The 14,711-nt window shown below is 34.4% G+C and overlaps 1 protein-coding gene across 5 annotated transcripts in view; it reads left to right on the top strand.

Annotated features, from left to right (window-relative positions):
* Positions 1-14,711, top strand: part of Tex9 (testis expressed 9) — a 41,555-nt gene that overhangs the window by 24,034 nt on the left and 2,810 nt on the right. For all 5 annotated transcript variants that reach the window (XM_078049579.1, XM_021726917.3, XM_040274504.2 and 2 more), the window contains one exon: positions 2,130-2,264. In XM_078049579.1, coding sequence (XP_077905705.1) covers positions 2,130-2,264 — 135 coding nt within the window. The remainder of the gene's footprint in view (positions 1-2,129; positions 2,265-14,711) is intronic.

Below are 14,711 nucleotides of genomic sequence, written 5' to 3'. Positions count from 1 at the left end.
GCATTGTGCTGTGGCTGATACATGCACCTCTCTCTTGTTCCCACTATCTTTTATGAGGGATATAAGAATTATGAGAGGGTGGTAAATTATTTCCTCTTGTAGCTCCTAGCATTGGGTTTTAAAGCTAAATTTTATTTTCTTTATACTACCTAGCTTTTAAAAATATTTATTTTTTAGTTATAGGTGGACACAATACCTCTATTTTTATGTGGTGCTGAGGGTCAAATCCAATGCCTCATGCATGCTAGGCGAGCGCTCTACCTTTGAGCCACAAACCCAGCCCGCTATCTAGCTTTATTTTCTTTAAAACATGAAATTCAAGACGTGGGATTTTTAATGAAACTTTTGTTCAGCAGTATATAAACTGCTTTTTGGAGGGTAACAGATTAATTTTGTCTATTTTGCCAGTAGTATCTTGTCTGTACTTAGTAAACGATACTAGAGTATGTCTGAACACAGAAATGTTTTCAATTAGGTTTTCCTTTCTTTAGTGGCTTTATGTATGTAGAAAAAAAAATTATTTCCTGCTTTACTATTCTCCTGACTGTCCTTTTTCTTCTTCACGTCTCCCCACAAGGGGATAGTATTGATTAAAGAATTGGTGGGGAAACATCATGTAATGAAGGATGTTTTTCATTTTTCTGCAAAGTAGATTCCAAAGTCACCAGCAGGAAGGAGGTTCCCCTGGTCTGTGAGAGACGGCTGAAATTAGGTAGCAAGAACTGTAGACTTTGAGCTAATGAACTTCTTTGCCTTTTCCATGTGAACAATGAAATAAATCATATGAGTTTTTAGTGTAACTGCCACCTACAAAGCTGTGAAGAAGACTGTGACAGCAGATGGTATCCACACACAGTTTGATTTGTTTAGAAACCTACATAAAAAATAGCATGTGTTGTTTTGTTTTCCCCCTTAATTACTCAAAGCCAAGGAGATCAGTATTCAAAGATGATATAGCGTTATATCAGGAGAAAAAAAATCATGAAAGAATACAGACTATGTTTTTATTGAATCATTTTATTGTATCAGTTCTACAGTATTTATTGGGTCTTTGCTTTCAGTAAGGGTCTAGACTAGGCCTTATGTTGAAGGGGCTACAAAAAGAGTGGGTTAAGTATTTATAAGTTCAAAGATGTCATTAGTCCCTTTTATATGCCACTGAAGTGCTGGAAATAAATTAAGACAGTTTCTGTCCTCAAGGAACGAGTTTATAAAGGAGTGAAGGAAAGAAAGCAAATGGACAGTTTCATGCCATGTCGCAGGTGCTGTAATAAGTATGTATTAAGAAGTCCTAGAGGCTCTAAGAAAAGGCAACCAATGCAACCTGGGTGGTTAGTGAGGGTTAGAGATAGGAGGCTTCCTGGAGGAGGGAAAGTCCTAATGAACAACAGTGAGTCTTAATGAGTAGGTTAAGAGATCAGGATCAGAAGCAGGAAACATATGGCTGTTTGGGAGTAATCCAAGTACTGCTGATTTTACTGAAGGTAACATCTGTGAGAGATGAGGCTTGTTGATAGGGGCCAGGTTCTGGTGGAGTTTGAAGTTACCAGTATGTTCACGTTTCTTTATGTTCTTCATGTTGGCCTATTGACTGTATGCAATGGAATATCCTAGGTTATTTGCAGAAATATAAGTCTAATCCAGGACATGGAAAGCCATCATTCATAAATTATTGTTTCTGCTCAAAACTGAGATTTTCCTGTAGGACTAATACAGAATGTTTGCATTTGGCGAATTTTCTTAAATGACACATTTTGCCAGTTCTACCCAAAAACAGTGTTTGTGTGAGAGTGTATGTCTTACATTGGCCTTTTGGGAGGCTTCTGAAAGAACTACTACAGTTATAAAAGGTTGCTTATAAAAAATAGGAACTGTGTTATAATGTTGTAGGTAAATAAAGGGAGAAAATTCCAAAGTAAGAATTTAGTTCACAATTACATTTTTAGGATATATTTTTCTAATACCAGTTTGAGGCAAGAATTCCCTGAGAACTCTAATACTTAGTGACCATCTACTAGCTGTGGTGTGGGGGGGTGGGAGTGGGGTATGTGGAGGGGGCAGCAGGGATTTGCAGGGAAATTTGTGGAATGGAAAATATAAAAAGGGAAATTATCTTTTTTACTATGCAGGAATTAGAAAATAAAAGACGACTACAAAAACAGGCTGCCTCTACCCAAAGCACCACAGAAGTCCGCTTGAATAGAGCCCTAGAAGAAGCAGAAAAGTATAAACTGGAGTTAAGTAAATTAAGACAAAACAACAAGGTATGGAAAGATTAAATAGTTTTGGTAGTGATCACTTTGGGTAACTTCCTCTTATGCAAGCATCAAAAATAGTTTTAGACTTACAATTCTTGATGTTATAACCAACATTTTTCTTTTTCAGCAAGTTAGGATTATATGCTGGGGCTGTTACCTAATTGGATGATACCATAGTTCTTTAGAGAATTCATTCACTTCTTTATCCAAAAGATCTTTATGGGTGCCCAAATTATATGCCAGACACTTTTCTGAGCTCAGGATAAGGAGTGGGGAAAAAAGTGTGTTTGATGTCTCATGTTGGTTATATTCTTTTCTGAGCCTCAATTTTCTAGTATAGAAAGCAAGGGGCTGTTTAACTAGCAGTAGCTTTCAATAACTTGGCAGTAGCTCTCAAACTTGAGCATGTATCAGGATCACCTGAAGAGTTTGTTAAAACACAGATTGCTTGGCCTCAGCCTTGGAGTTTCTGACTCAGTAGGTCTAGGGTGAGGCCTGAGAATTTGGAACTTTAAAGAGGTTCCCAGGTGATACTGCTGCTGGTTCTTAAACCATAGTTCAATAACTACTGTCACGGAGCCTATTAGAAAGATCCCATCTCCAAGGCCTAGCCAATGCTTGGCATAGGATTAACATTCAATGCCTTAACTAGCTGTTAAATTAATGAAGGTTCAAGTATTGATGTATATGAAGATATCTGTACATTCTGTAAATATTGGCTATTGTTTTTTGTTCTGTGTCAACCTGAAAGGACAAAAGTTGATACTCCATTGGAATCTCTTCCCTTAGAACAATATTTAATAATTTAACAATGACATATGATGAAATTAGGAACCACCTTCATTTCATATGCAGATAATACATTTTGGATTATATTAGTAACAATAGGAATAGACTGGAACTGACCTTGATTAGTCCTCCAACATGTTTAACAGAGGCAAATATATGACAGTGACTACAGTTTTAACAATATTATCTGTGAGATTGTTTATCCTATTTTGATCAAACTATTTTCATGTTCATGTGCCATTAATGACGATATGATAACAGATTTATTAATAGAAGTTATCAGATGAGCAAATTAAGTCATCTCTTGGGACTTAATAATTAGTATATTATAATATTTCCAATTTGCATTTTAAAAGGATTTTGAAGACAATAAAAGGAAGGGTAACCATGAGTGATTCAGGATTTGCAATTCTGGTTGCAGATTTGATCTTTATATTAGCACACAGTAGAAAGTAGAAAGAAAAATTGGTTTCCAGCAGATGGCTCTCCTCATTGTATCTGGCCATCTTGAAAATTCAGGTGATGAAGACTTGTTATGTGAATAGCTCATTCTAAAACCATCAACACTATAAGAACAACTTGGATGCATTCAACATATAAACTTCTGACCCCAGATCTGCATTATGATTGATTGATTTAAATTTGTGGAATAATATTTTTGAATATATTGCTTACTCTATAGTATAATGTGGCCAGATTTTTAAAATGTAACTTATTTCAGAATTCCAAAAAACTATGTGTCTTATACTTTTGATTTAAAAAAAATTTTTTTTTGTAGTTGTAGATGGACAGAATGCCTTTATTTTATTTATTTTTATGTGGTGCCGAGGATCGAACCCAGTGCTAGGCAAGCTCTCTGCCGTTAAGCTACAGCCCCAGCCCATACTTTGATTTTTTAAAAATTATTTTGCCTAACATTTATCATTGGGGGATGTTCCAGGATTATATAGTAATTCTCTTAGAGTCTAATCTGTATGTTTTTGTGTGTGTGTGAGAGAGCAGGTTTTTTTCTTTCAATTTAATTCTTTTTACTTTACCTCTCATTTTGATTAAACATATAATTATTGTTAAATAGTCAATTAAAATTATTCAGGTTTAAAAAATATAACAGGGAAATATTAATGTTTCCATAAAACAGAACAAGATTACCTTGTAGTCATCAGAAACCAAAGATCTGTTTTTAAAAATAATGACAAACTTATTCTTAACAGAAATTAGAAAACAAATTTGGTTTTAAAGTAGGAGTAACTTTTGAAATGAAAAGTCAGTTAATTTAAACCAGGTGCTGTATGAATGAAAGGACCTTAGTCTTAATCACTATCATGTCCTCAGGGTCTAGCAAATGGTCATTGCTAAAGTCACACTGAAGGAAGGAATGATAAAAGTAATGGTTTAACTGGAATTCCACTTAAAAACAGGACATTTGATTTGATGATTACTTGAAATCCTTTTATAATGTGACACCAAAGTCTATGTTACTTCATTTAAAAAGAGATAATTTCTGATTCTTCATTAATTCATTTAGAAATATTAGGGCCTGATAAGTACTGTACTGGCCAGATCTTTATTAGAAGCTGAAAGATGGAAGGGAGATGAAAATTGAATATATTCTTTGAAGTCTTGCAGCTTTTAGTGGAGAAGTTGGATGTTTAGATAACCCATCAAGCAAAATTAAGGGGCAACTGTGAGAAATTCTGTGGGTAAGCTAAGATCTGAATAATATATAGGAGTTAAGTGTCCAGAGAGATAATTATGGACAGAAGGAATACTAAGTAAATATGGTTCTCTGGCAAGAAAAGAGGACAAGTTAATGAAAGGAAAATTAGATGTGAAGGGAGTGATACAAAGTGAAGCTTTAAAGGGTGACGTCATCTAGATCCTTTAGGCCAGGGTTAAGGATTTTAGATTTCATCCAAAGAGCAGTGCAAAACTACTATACAATTATTCTTTGAAGGGCAGAGAATCTGGCAAGCAGGCCAGAATGGATGCAGATAGATTGGTTAAGAGTAAGTGTAAGAAATGATGATGTAGTTTGGACTAAAGTGATAGTGGTAGAAATGGGAGGGGTTCTAAGTTCTCAAATACATTTAGGAGCCAGGCTCAGTAGTGCATGCCTGTAATCCCAGCACCTCAGGAGGCTGAGGTGGGATGATCACAAGTTCAAAGCCAGCCTCAGCAAATTAGTGAGGCCCTAAGCAAGTTAGCAAGACCCTGTCTCAAAATAAAAAGAGCTGGGGATGTGGCTCAGTGGTTAAATGCCCCTGGGTTCGATGCAATAGGGTTTAGTGATAGACTGGATATGGTCTGTGGGAAAGGAAAGCTTAAGGAAGGATAGTACTATTCACTGAAATAAGAAACACTGGAACAATTCTGGGGAAGAAAATTATTAGTTGTTTAAGAATATATTTCTTAAAGTTTGAAGTTATTCTGAGGAATCCAAGATGAAATGTTTTAAAATTTAGAGAAGTCTCATTGAATAGGAAGACAGAATAAGTGAGAGAAAGAGAAAAGCAAGGGCCAGACTGAGCCTTGAAATAGTCCAGTATTTCTAAGGAGTATTCAGTACTTAACCACACCAATTGATCACCAAGAAATATTTTGGTAGAGTGATAAGGGAAGAAGACAGATTTAATGGGAAATGAAAAATGAATGCAGGTGAGGAAGTGGAGATAGTGAATATATATGTGTGTAATTCTTTAAAGACACAAAAGAGTAGAGTTGGAAGGACAGAGCTGAGTGAATTTTTTAATGAGATAATTTACATACAATAAAATGCAGATTGCACATGTATAGTTCACTGAGTTTGGGCTCCTTGTTTTGGTCAGCTTTTTCACTGCTGTGACTGACCAGACCAACTGTAGAGAGGAAAAGTTTATTTAGGGGCTCATGGTTTCAGAGGTCTCAATCCATAGACAGCCGGCTCCACTCCTTGGGAATGAAGATGAGGCAGAACAACATGGTGGAAGAATATGGTGGAGGCACACAGCTTACATGATGACAAGGAAGTACAGAGACTCCACTTACCAGATAGAAATATATACCCTGAAGCCACATCTCACCTGCCTTCAGTTACCACTCAATTAATCCCATCAGATGATTAATTCAATGATCGGGTTAAGGCTTTCCTATCCCGATCATTTCTTCTCTGAATCTTCTTGCATTGTTTCACATGTGAGCCTTTGGAGGACACCTCACATCCAAACCATAATACTCCTACTTATCTGTATAACCAGCCACTTTATAGAATATTTACATTTCCCCAGAAAGTGCCCTTGTTTCTGTTTCTAGGCCCCTCAGAGACTGCACTGGTCTGATTTCATTGGCTTCTTTCACTTACCATAATATAAAATTGACCTGTGTTTTTATTTTTTATTGATCCATCTTGTTAATTATTTACCAACTACTCTTTCCAAAGACTCAACTTTTGCCTTTATTTTCTTTATAATTTGTTTGCTATTTCACTGAATTCTCTTTATTTTATCCTTTTGTCCACTTGCTTTGGCTTTAATTTGTTCTTCTATTTCTAACTTCTTAAGTTGAAGGCTTAGATCATTGATTTTAAATTCTTCTTTTCTAAAGCATTTAATGGTAGTTTCCCTTAAAATTATGCTTTAGCTAAGTCCCAGAACTATTTTTTGCCTCTTTTAACTAAATATTTCTATTTTAATATACCTACTGTAATATAATTAATTTACAAAAACCTGTACATATTTAGTGTAAAATGTATTGAATTTTGACTGTATACCTATGAAATAATCACCCATTATATATATCTGTCAGCCTTGAAAGTTTGTGTCCCTTTACAATCCTCCATTCCAAGGTAACTTGTTTCTACATTTTCTAGAATTTTATGTTCTTTTAAATTTTTTTCCAATGTGACTTCTTTTATTCAGGACAATTATTTTGAGATTCATCCATGTTGTTTCCTGTGACAATAGTTAATTTAATAACTTTTTTTACCCATGGTATATACCAGTATTTGTCCACCCATTAACTGTTGGACAGGTGGATTGTTTCTAATTTTGGCCTATTTTACAAAAACTGCTATGATCATTCATGTATAATTTTTTATATAGGCATACGCTTTTTTTCCTGTTGAATGTCTAAGTTATATTGTTAAACCTAAGGTAACAGATTTGTTTTCTTATAGAAGTTGAGTATCTTTTAGCTTTTATATTTTAGTTTTTATGTTTGGGGTTTTTCTTTATGATGCAAGATAAAAGGCATAAGGTTTTTTGTTTTATTTTGTCTTTTGGCTTTTTTTGGCATTTATTCCAGCACTGTTTGTTGAAAAGATAATTCTTTCATCATTGAATTGTCCTGAAACTTTTGTTGAAAATCTATTGCTCAGATAGGTATGGATCTATTCTGGAATATTTATTTAATTGGTCTGAATGCCTGCTTTTATGCTAATCATTATATATTAGAGCTATATAAGTCTTGATATCAGTGAGTCCTCCAACTTTATTCTTTTTTTTTTATTGGTTGTTCAAAACATTACAAAGCTCTTGACATATCATATTTCATACATTAGATTCAAGTGGGTTATGAACTCCCATTTTTACCCCAAATACAGATTGCAGAATCACATCGGTTATACATCCACATTTTTACATAATGCCATATTAGTAACTGTTGTATTCTGCTACCTCCCCTCCCATCTTCTCTCTCTACCCTATCTACTGTAATTCATTTCTCTCCTTGTTTATTTTCCCATTCCCCTCACAACCTCTTTATTCTTCCTTTTTATAAATTGCTTGGTTATTCTGAGTCCTTTTTTTATAAATTTTAGAACTACCTTAACAGTTTCCACAACAATTCCTGTTGAAATTTTGATTGGCATTGCATTAATCCATAGATGAATTCTGGGAAATTTGATGATATTGTGTCTTAAATCACAAATAGAGAATATCTTTATTTTAGGCCATCAATTCCTCTAAGCGATATTTTATACATATTAATATGTAGGTCTTGTGTATTTTTTGTCAACTTATCACTTAGTATTTCATATTTTTGATGTCACTATAAATGCTTTTTTAAATTCAAATTTATCTTTGTTACTAGAATAGAAAAATACTATTTACCTTCAGTACATTGTATACGTCTGCAATTATGCTAGACTCACTTATTCTAGAAGCCTTAGGATTTTCTGTACAGACTATGTAAAATGCCAACTAGTAAATATTTTAGGTTTTGTAGGCTATGTATGGTTCCTTTTTGTGTATTCTCCACTGGCTTTCTTTTTAAAATTCATCTAACCCTTTCAAAATAAAAAAATTTTCAGGAGTCGGGGTGGGTACTAGGGATTGAACTTGTGTGCACTCAACCACTGAGCCACTTCCCCAGACCTATTTTGTACTTTATTTAGAGACAGGGTCTCACTGAGTTGCTTCCCACCTCACTTTTGCTGAGTCTGGCTTTGAACTCAACATCCTCCTGCCTCAGTCTTCCCAGCCGCTGGCTGTTGTGCCACCGTGCCTGGCAAAATAAAAACATTTTTAACTTATGGCCTATAGAAAAACCGACCAAAGTTCCCTGGAAGATCTTAACAGGAATGCATACAGGATTTCTTTTCAGTTTCCTTTTTCTTGATCTTTTGAGATAATAATATATTTTTCTTTTAGCCTATTAATGTGACGAATAACATTGGTTGATTCTCAAATATTAAGACAAACATATTCCTGGGATGAACCTCACTTGAGATGTATTGTTATCCCCTTTATGTAATATTAGGTTAAATTTGTGAAAATCTGCAGGCCTGTAAACTCAGTGGCTCGGGAGACTGAGGCAAAAGATGGCGAGTTCAAAGCCAGCTCAGCATAGGCAGGCGCTAAGCAACTCAGTGAGACCCTGTCTCTAAATAAAATACAAAATAGGGCTGGGGATGTGGCTCAGCGGTCAAGTGCCTCTGAGTTCAATCCCAGGTACCAAAAAAATATTGTGAAAATTTTAGAGACCTTTTTGTTTTTTAATATATGTACATATGGGAACATACTTTTAGTCTGTAGTTGGTGTGTGTGTGATTGCATTTGTGGTGCTGGGGATTGAACCCAGGGCCTCCTGCATGTTAGGCCAACACTGTACCAATCAGCTACATCCTCCAGCCCTTGTTTTACTTTTCTTATAAATTCTTTCTCATCTATAGTTTATTTGTAAAAGATTATTGTTTTTGTTTTGGTATAAGCGTATAAGTTATGTCATGGAATTAATTTCCAACTTGTTTTTCTGGAAAAGCTTAACTTTCTGAAAAAGCTTTTGTAGAGTTATGTTTTTCTTTGAATGTCTGGTATAGTTCACAAGTGAAGCCATATGGACCTACGGTTTTCTTGTGGAACTATTTTAAAATTCAAATTCAATTTATTCAGTAGTTAAAGAAGCATTCTATATAGAGGCTTTTGTATTTTCTTGTTTTTGGTATTTCCATCTTGCAAGGAATCTGTTCATTTTACCTATGTTGTTAAATTTGTTGGCTTGAAGTTTTTTTTATACTATTTTTCCTTATTATCCTTTGACTATTCCTCTTACATTCTTATTTTTGATTGTACCCACCCCCAGCTTCTTCCTTCTTTTTTTTTTATTGGTAATTGGCTTCTTATCAGTCTCCCTAAAGACTTACTAATTCTGATTTCATTGATTTTTATCCGTTTTATGTCTCTTTATGATTTATGTTTTTTATTATTTCCTTCTCTTTATTTTGGGTTAAATTTGTTCTCATTTCTTAAAGTAGTGGAGTCTGCTGAAATGAAACCTTTTCTAATGTAAGCATTTAATCCTAAAAATTTTCCTCTGTGCATTCCTACATCCCATAAACTAAAATTATTCATCCTATTTTGAATATTTTCTAATTTTCCCCTTTGACTCATAAATTATTTAGAAGTTTGCCATTTCTAAATGTTTTGGGATTTTCCTTAACCATCCTTACTGATTTCTAATTTAATTATATCATGGACAGAGAATATATATGGTCTCATTTATATCACTGTAAATTCATGGAGACTTTTGATTCAGAATTAATGGCTTAAATTGATAACTATTCCACGTGTCCTTGAAAAGAATATGCATTTTGCATTTGTTGGGTGGAAAAGTCTGTAAATGTCAAATACATCAAGTTACTTAATGGTGGTATTCAAGTTTTCTGTATCTTTACATATATTCTGTGTACTACTTCTATCAAGGATTAAGAGAGGTACTGATTCTAAGTATACTTGTATATATACATATATATAATATGTCTGTTTCTTCTTTCAGTTTTATTAACATTTGCATCATATATTTTGAAACTCCAATGATGCTCTATTACTATGAATATTAACATTCAGATTGTATGTCTTCCTGATGAACCGACCCCTTATAGTATTATAACTTTTATTTCCTGGTAATAGACTGTGTTCTGATATTATTTTATTTGATATTTAAGCAACTCAGGTTTTATGTTAATTGTTAGCATTATTTTATAATTCCTTTGTTTCTTCTTATAGACATCATATAATGGAGCTTTGTTTTCTGTTTGTTTTATTTTATTTTATTTTTTATTTTATTTTTTTGTACCAGGGATTGAGCCCAGGGGTGCTTAACCACTGAGCCACATCCCCAGCCCTTTAAAATTTTTTTTTGAAATGGGGTCTTGCTAAGTTGCTTAGGACCTCAGCCTCCCAAGCTGCTTGAATTATAGGCGTGCCACCATGCCTGGCTTGTTTTTAAAATCTGACAATCTCTAACTTTTTAATTAGGGTACTTACACCTTTGCATTTAATGTGATTTTTAATATGGTTGGAATGAAATCTATTAACTAGCTGTTTGTTTTTATTCCTTATGTTCTTTTTTAAAATTAACTTTTAAAAAAATGATCTCCCTTTTTGTCTCATCTCCACTTCTGTGTGTGCATTTTAGCATTCATTATATACATCTTTAACTTATCAGGTAATATAGAATTTTATGAATAATGTAAACCTTTTAGCAGTATACTTTCTTTACACTATCCTTCCCTTTTTGCTACTAAGTAAATTTAAACATTTAAATTGTGGCAAACTACAAATGAAAATTACCCTTTTAAACATTTTAAAATGAGGTATATATATATTCATATCGTTGTGCAACCAATAACCAGAACTCTCTGCATCTTGTAAAAACAAACCCTGTAGTTCCCTCTTGCCGTCGTCCCAGCCCTTGGCAAGCACCATTCTGCTTTCTGACTCTTCCTCACATGAATGAAATCATACAGTAGTATTTGTCTTCCTGTAACTAATCGACTTCATTTGACGTAGGTACTCAAAGTTGACCCATGTAGCATGTGTCAGAATCTGATTGCTTTCTAAGGTGCAAAAATAATCCATTATATTTATAATATCACATTTTGTGTGTTCATGTGTCAGTGAATACTTGGGTTGTGTCCAACTTTTTGGCTGTCCTCAATAGTACTGCTATGAACAAGGTCTACAAATATCTGAAACTGCTTTCAATTCTCTTAAGTGGAATTACAGGATCAGAGAAAATTATTTTTGAATTTTTTTAGGAACTGCTATTGTTTTTGATAGCAGCTGTATCATTTTACATTCCCACTTAGAGTGTACAAATTTCCCAGTTTCCCCAGATCCTTTCCAATACTTCCTATCATCTACTTTTTTTTTCTTTTTTTTCAATAGTAGTTATCCTAATGGGTTTGAGGCTTTATTTCATTGTGGTTTTGATTCTAATTTTCCTAATTATTAATTAAAAGATGTGGAACATCTTTTCATGTGCTTTTTAGTCCTTCATATGTATTCTTTAGAGAAATATATATTACAATAATTTAATGAAAGTATTATTATACTTTTAATGTCACATAGCTAAGAAATCCTTGCCACATCCCATGTTATGATCTTTTCCTCCTGGGTTTATAAGAGTTTTATAGCATTAGCTCTTATTCTTAAGTCTTTGATTCACTTGAGTTAATTTTTGCATAGTATGAGATCAGGAAAGAATTCTTTTGCATGTGCATATTCAGTTCCCCAGCACCACTCTGTTAAAGAGACTATCTTTTCCCATCTTCTTTTTTTTTTTTTTAAATCTCTTGACCATATATGTGAGGGTTTGTTTCTAAGATTTATTCTATTCTATTGATCCATATGTCTGTCTTGATGCCAGCACCACATTGTTCTAATATTGTACCTTTGTAGTAAGATTTGAAATCAAGAAATGTGAGACCTTTATCTTTGTTCTCTTTCAAGATTAATTTGGCTATTTGGGGTTCCTTGAGGTGTCCTATGAATGTAAAGATTTTTCTATTTCTATTTTTCTATTTCTATTACTGTGATTTTGATAAAAACTGAATTTAATCTGTAGATCTCTTTGGGTTACTACTGACATCTTAACAATATATTAAGCCTTCCAATCCATAAACACATGATGTCTTCCCATGTATTTGTCTTTAGTTTCTTCCAGCATGTAAGTCTTTTACCTTCTTTTTAAAGTGTATTCCTTAGTATTTTTATTCTTTTTTATGGTATTTTAAATGGAATTGTTTTCTAAATTTCTTTTTTGGAATGTTCATTGTTAGTATATAGAAACAATTCATTTCTGACTTTACTGAATTCATCTATTAGTTATGATAGTTTTTCCTTATGGTTTTCTACATATAAGAACATGTTGTTTATGAACAGCAATGTTACTTCTTCCTTTCCAATTTGGATGTCTTTCTTCTTCTGTACTAATTGGTCAAGTTACAACTTATAGTACTATGTAAAGCAGAAGGGACATAAATTGGTGCCTTTCTCTTGTTCCTGATCATAGCTTTTGGGCTTTTCACCATTGGGTATGATATCAGATGTGGTCTTTTCACGTATAGCCTTCTGTTATGTAGAGATAGTTTCCTTCTTTCCGGGTTTTAAATTTTTTAATCAGGAGCTTTTGAATCTTGTCAAATTGGCATCAATTCAGATGACAATGTGGGGTTTCTCCATTCTGTTAATATGGTATGTTAACATTGATTTTTGAATGTTTAATTAGAGAACTATAAATTCTGTTTGATCACCATGTATAATTCTTTTAATGTGCTGTTAACTTTGCTATTATTCTGTAAAGGATTTTTACATCAAAATTGATCAGGTGTTGAGAGCCACAGCCAAAGGGGCCCCAGCAAACTTCCAGCTGATGATTAGCTCACAATGGCCCCAGCAACATCTAGCTGATTGGCTCCTCTGCGGTGATGTTCATTGGGCTGTTTCCCTGCCCTTCAGACTGCCAGCTGATGATTGGCTCACAGCAGCCCCAGCAACATCTAGCTGATTGGCTCCTCTGCGGTGATGCTCATTGGGCTGTTTCCCTGCCCTTTCAGACCACGGAGCTGCTCATTGGGGGACTTCTTTGGCTCCGCCCACACGACCCAGCCAATCGGCCTCAAGAGCAGGAGGATTGTGGGAGGTGGAGAGGCTGATGTGGGGGGTGAGAGGCTTGTGGGAAGCCGGTGGTGGCAGTTGGGCTCTGAGGGTTTTTTCCTGAGGAGCTGTTTTGTTTGGTGTGTATAGTTCTAAAAATAAAGTTAGTTTCTTTTGACAAGTGGCTCCTGAATTGTGCCCAGCCAGACTGCGGCAATCAGGGATATTGGCTTATAGTTTTCTGTAGAATACAGAAGTGTTCAATTCTAGGGAAGTATTTAAGGATAGATGGTGTTAATTCTTCTCTAAATGTTTGGTAGAATTCACAAGTGAAGCCAGACAGTTCTGGACTTTTATTTATCAGAAGGTTTTTGATACTCATTCAGTATCCTTACTAATTATAGGTCTATTTAGAATTTATATTATTCAGTTTTGGTAGGCTGAGTTTCTAGAATTTTTAATTTTATTTTGGCTATCCAAATGTTGGCTACACTGTTCATAGTATTTTTATGATACTCTCTATTTCTGTAAAATTGGTTGTATTGCCCCCTCTTTCATTTCTGATTTTAGGTATTTGAATCCTCTTTATCTTTTCTTCATCAGTCTACCTGAAGGTTCATTAATTTGTTAATCTTTACAAAGCACCAACTGTTTCATTTGATTTTTTTTATTCTCTTATTTCTGCTCTCATGTTTAGTATTCTCCATTTCTGCTAGCTTTGAGGTATTTCTGGTTCCTTAATTATTAAGTTAGGTTGGTTTGGGATCTTCTCCATTCTTAATATAAGCATTACATTATTAATATTAGCAATGTTTATACTCTATCCTATACATTTTGGTGTATTGATTTTCTAATTTCCATAGTTAAATCTTCTTTGACCCACTGGTAGTTTGAATGTGCTATAAAGTTTGGATCCTGAATGTCCCCCAAAGGCTGATGTGTTGAAGACTTGTTGGTGGCCCATGAATCTATGGGCATTAGTGGACCTTTAGGAGACAGGGCCTATGGAAGGAAGTTAGGCCCTTGAAGGGGATATTGGGACTCTAGCCCTTTCTTCTTGTTGCTTCCTGGCTGCACTGAGGTGAACAGGCTGCCTCTGCCCTGTACCTTCTGCTATTATATACTGTGCCCAAAGCACCAGGACCAGGTGACCATGGACTAAAAACCATGGGCCCAAATTAATTGTTGATCTCAGGTATTTGGTCTTAGTGATGAAAAGTTGAATGATACAGGATTGTGTTGCTTAATTTGTGGATTTTCCAGTTTTTCTAATTTCATTCCAATAATTCAGCATTTTAAAATTTATTAAGAG

The sequence above is a fragment of the Ictidomys tridecemlineatus genome, chromosome 5 (assembly GCF_052094955.1).
Source record: "Ictidomys tridecemlineatus isolate mIctTri1 chromosome 5, mIctTri1.hap1, whole genome shotgun sequence".
In the NCBI taxonomy this organism is placed as follows: Eukaryota; Metazoa; Chordata; class Mammalia; order Rodentia; family Sciuridae; genus Ictidomys; species Ictidomys tridecemlineatus.
The sequence above is the reverse complement of the archived record's forward strand: the minus strand, read 5'-3'. Positions and strand labels throughout refer to the sequence as shown.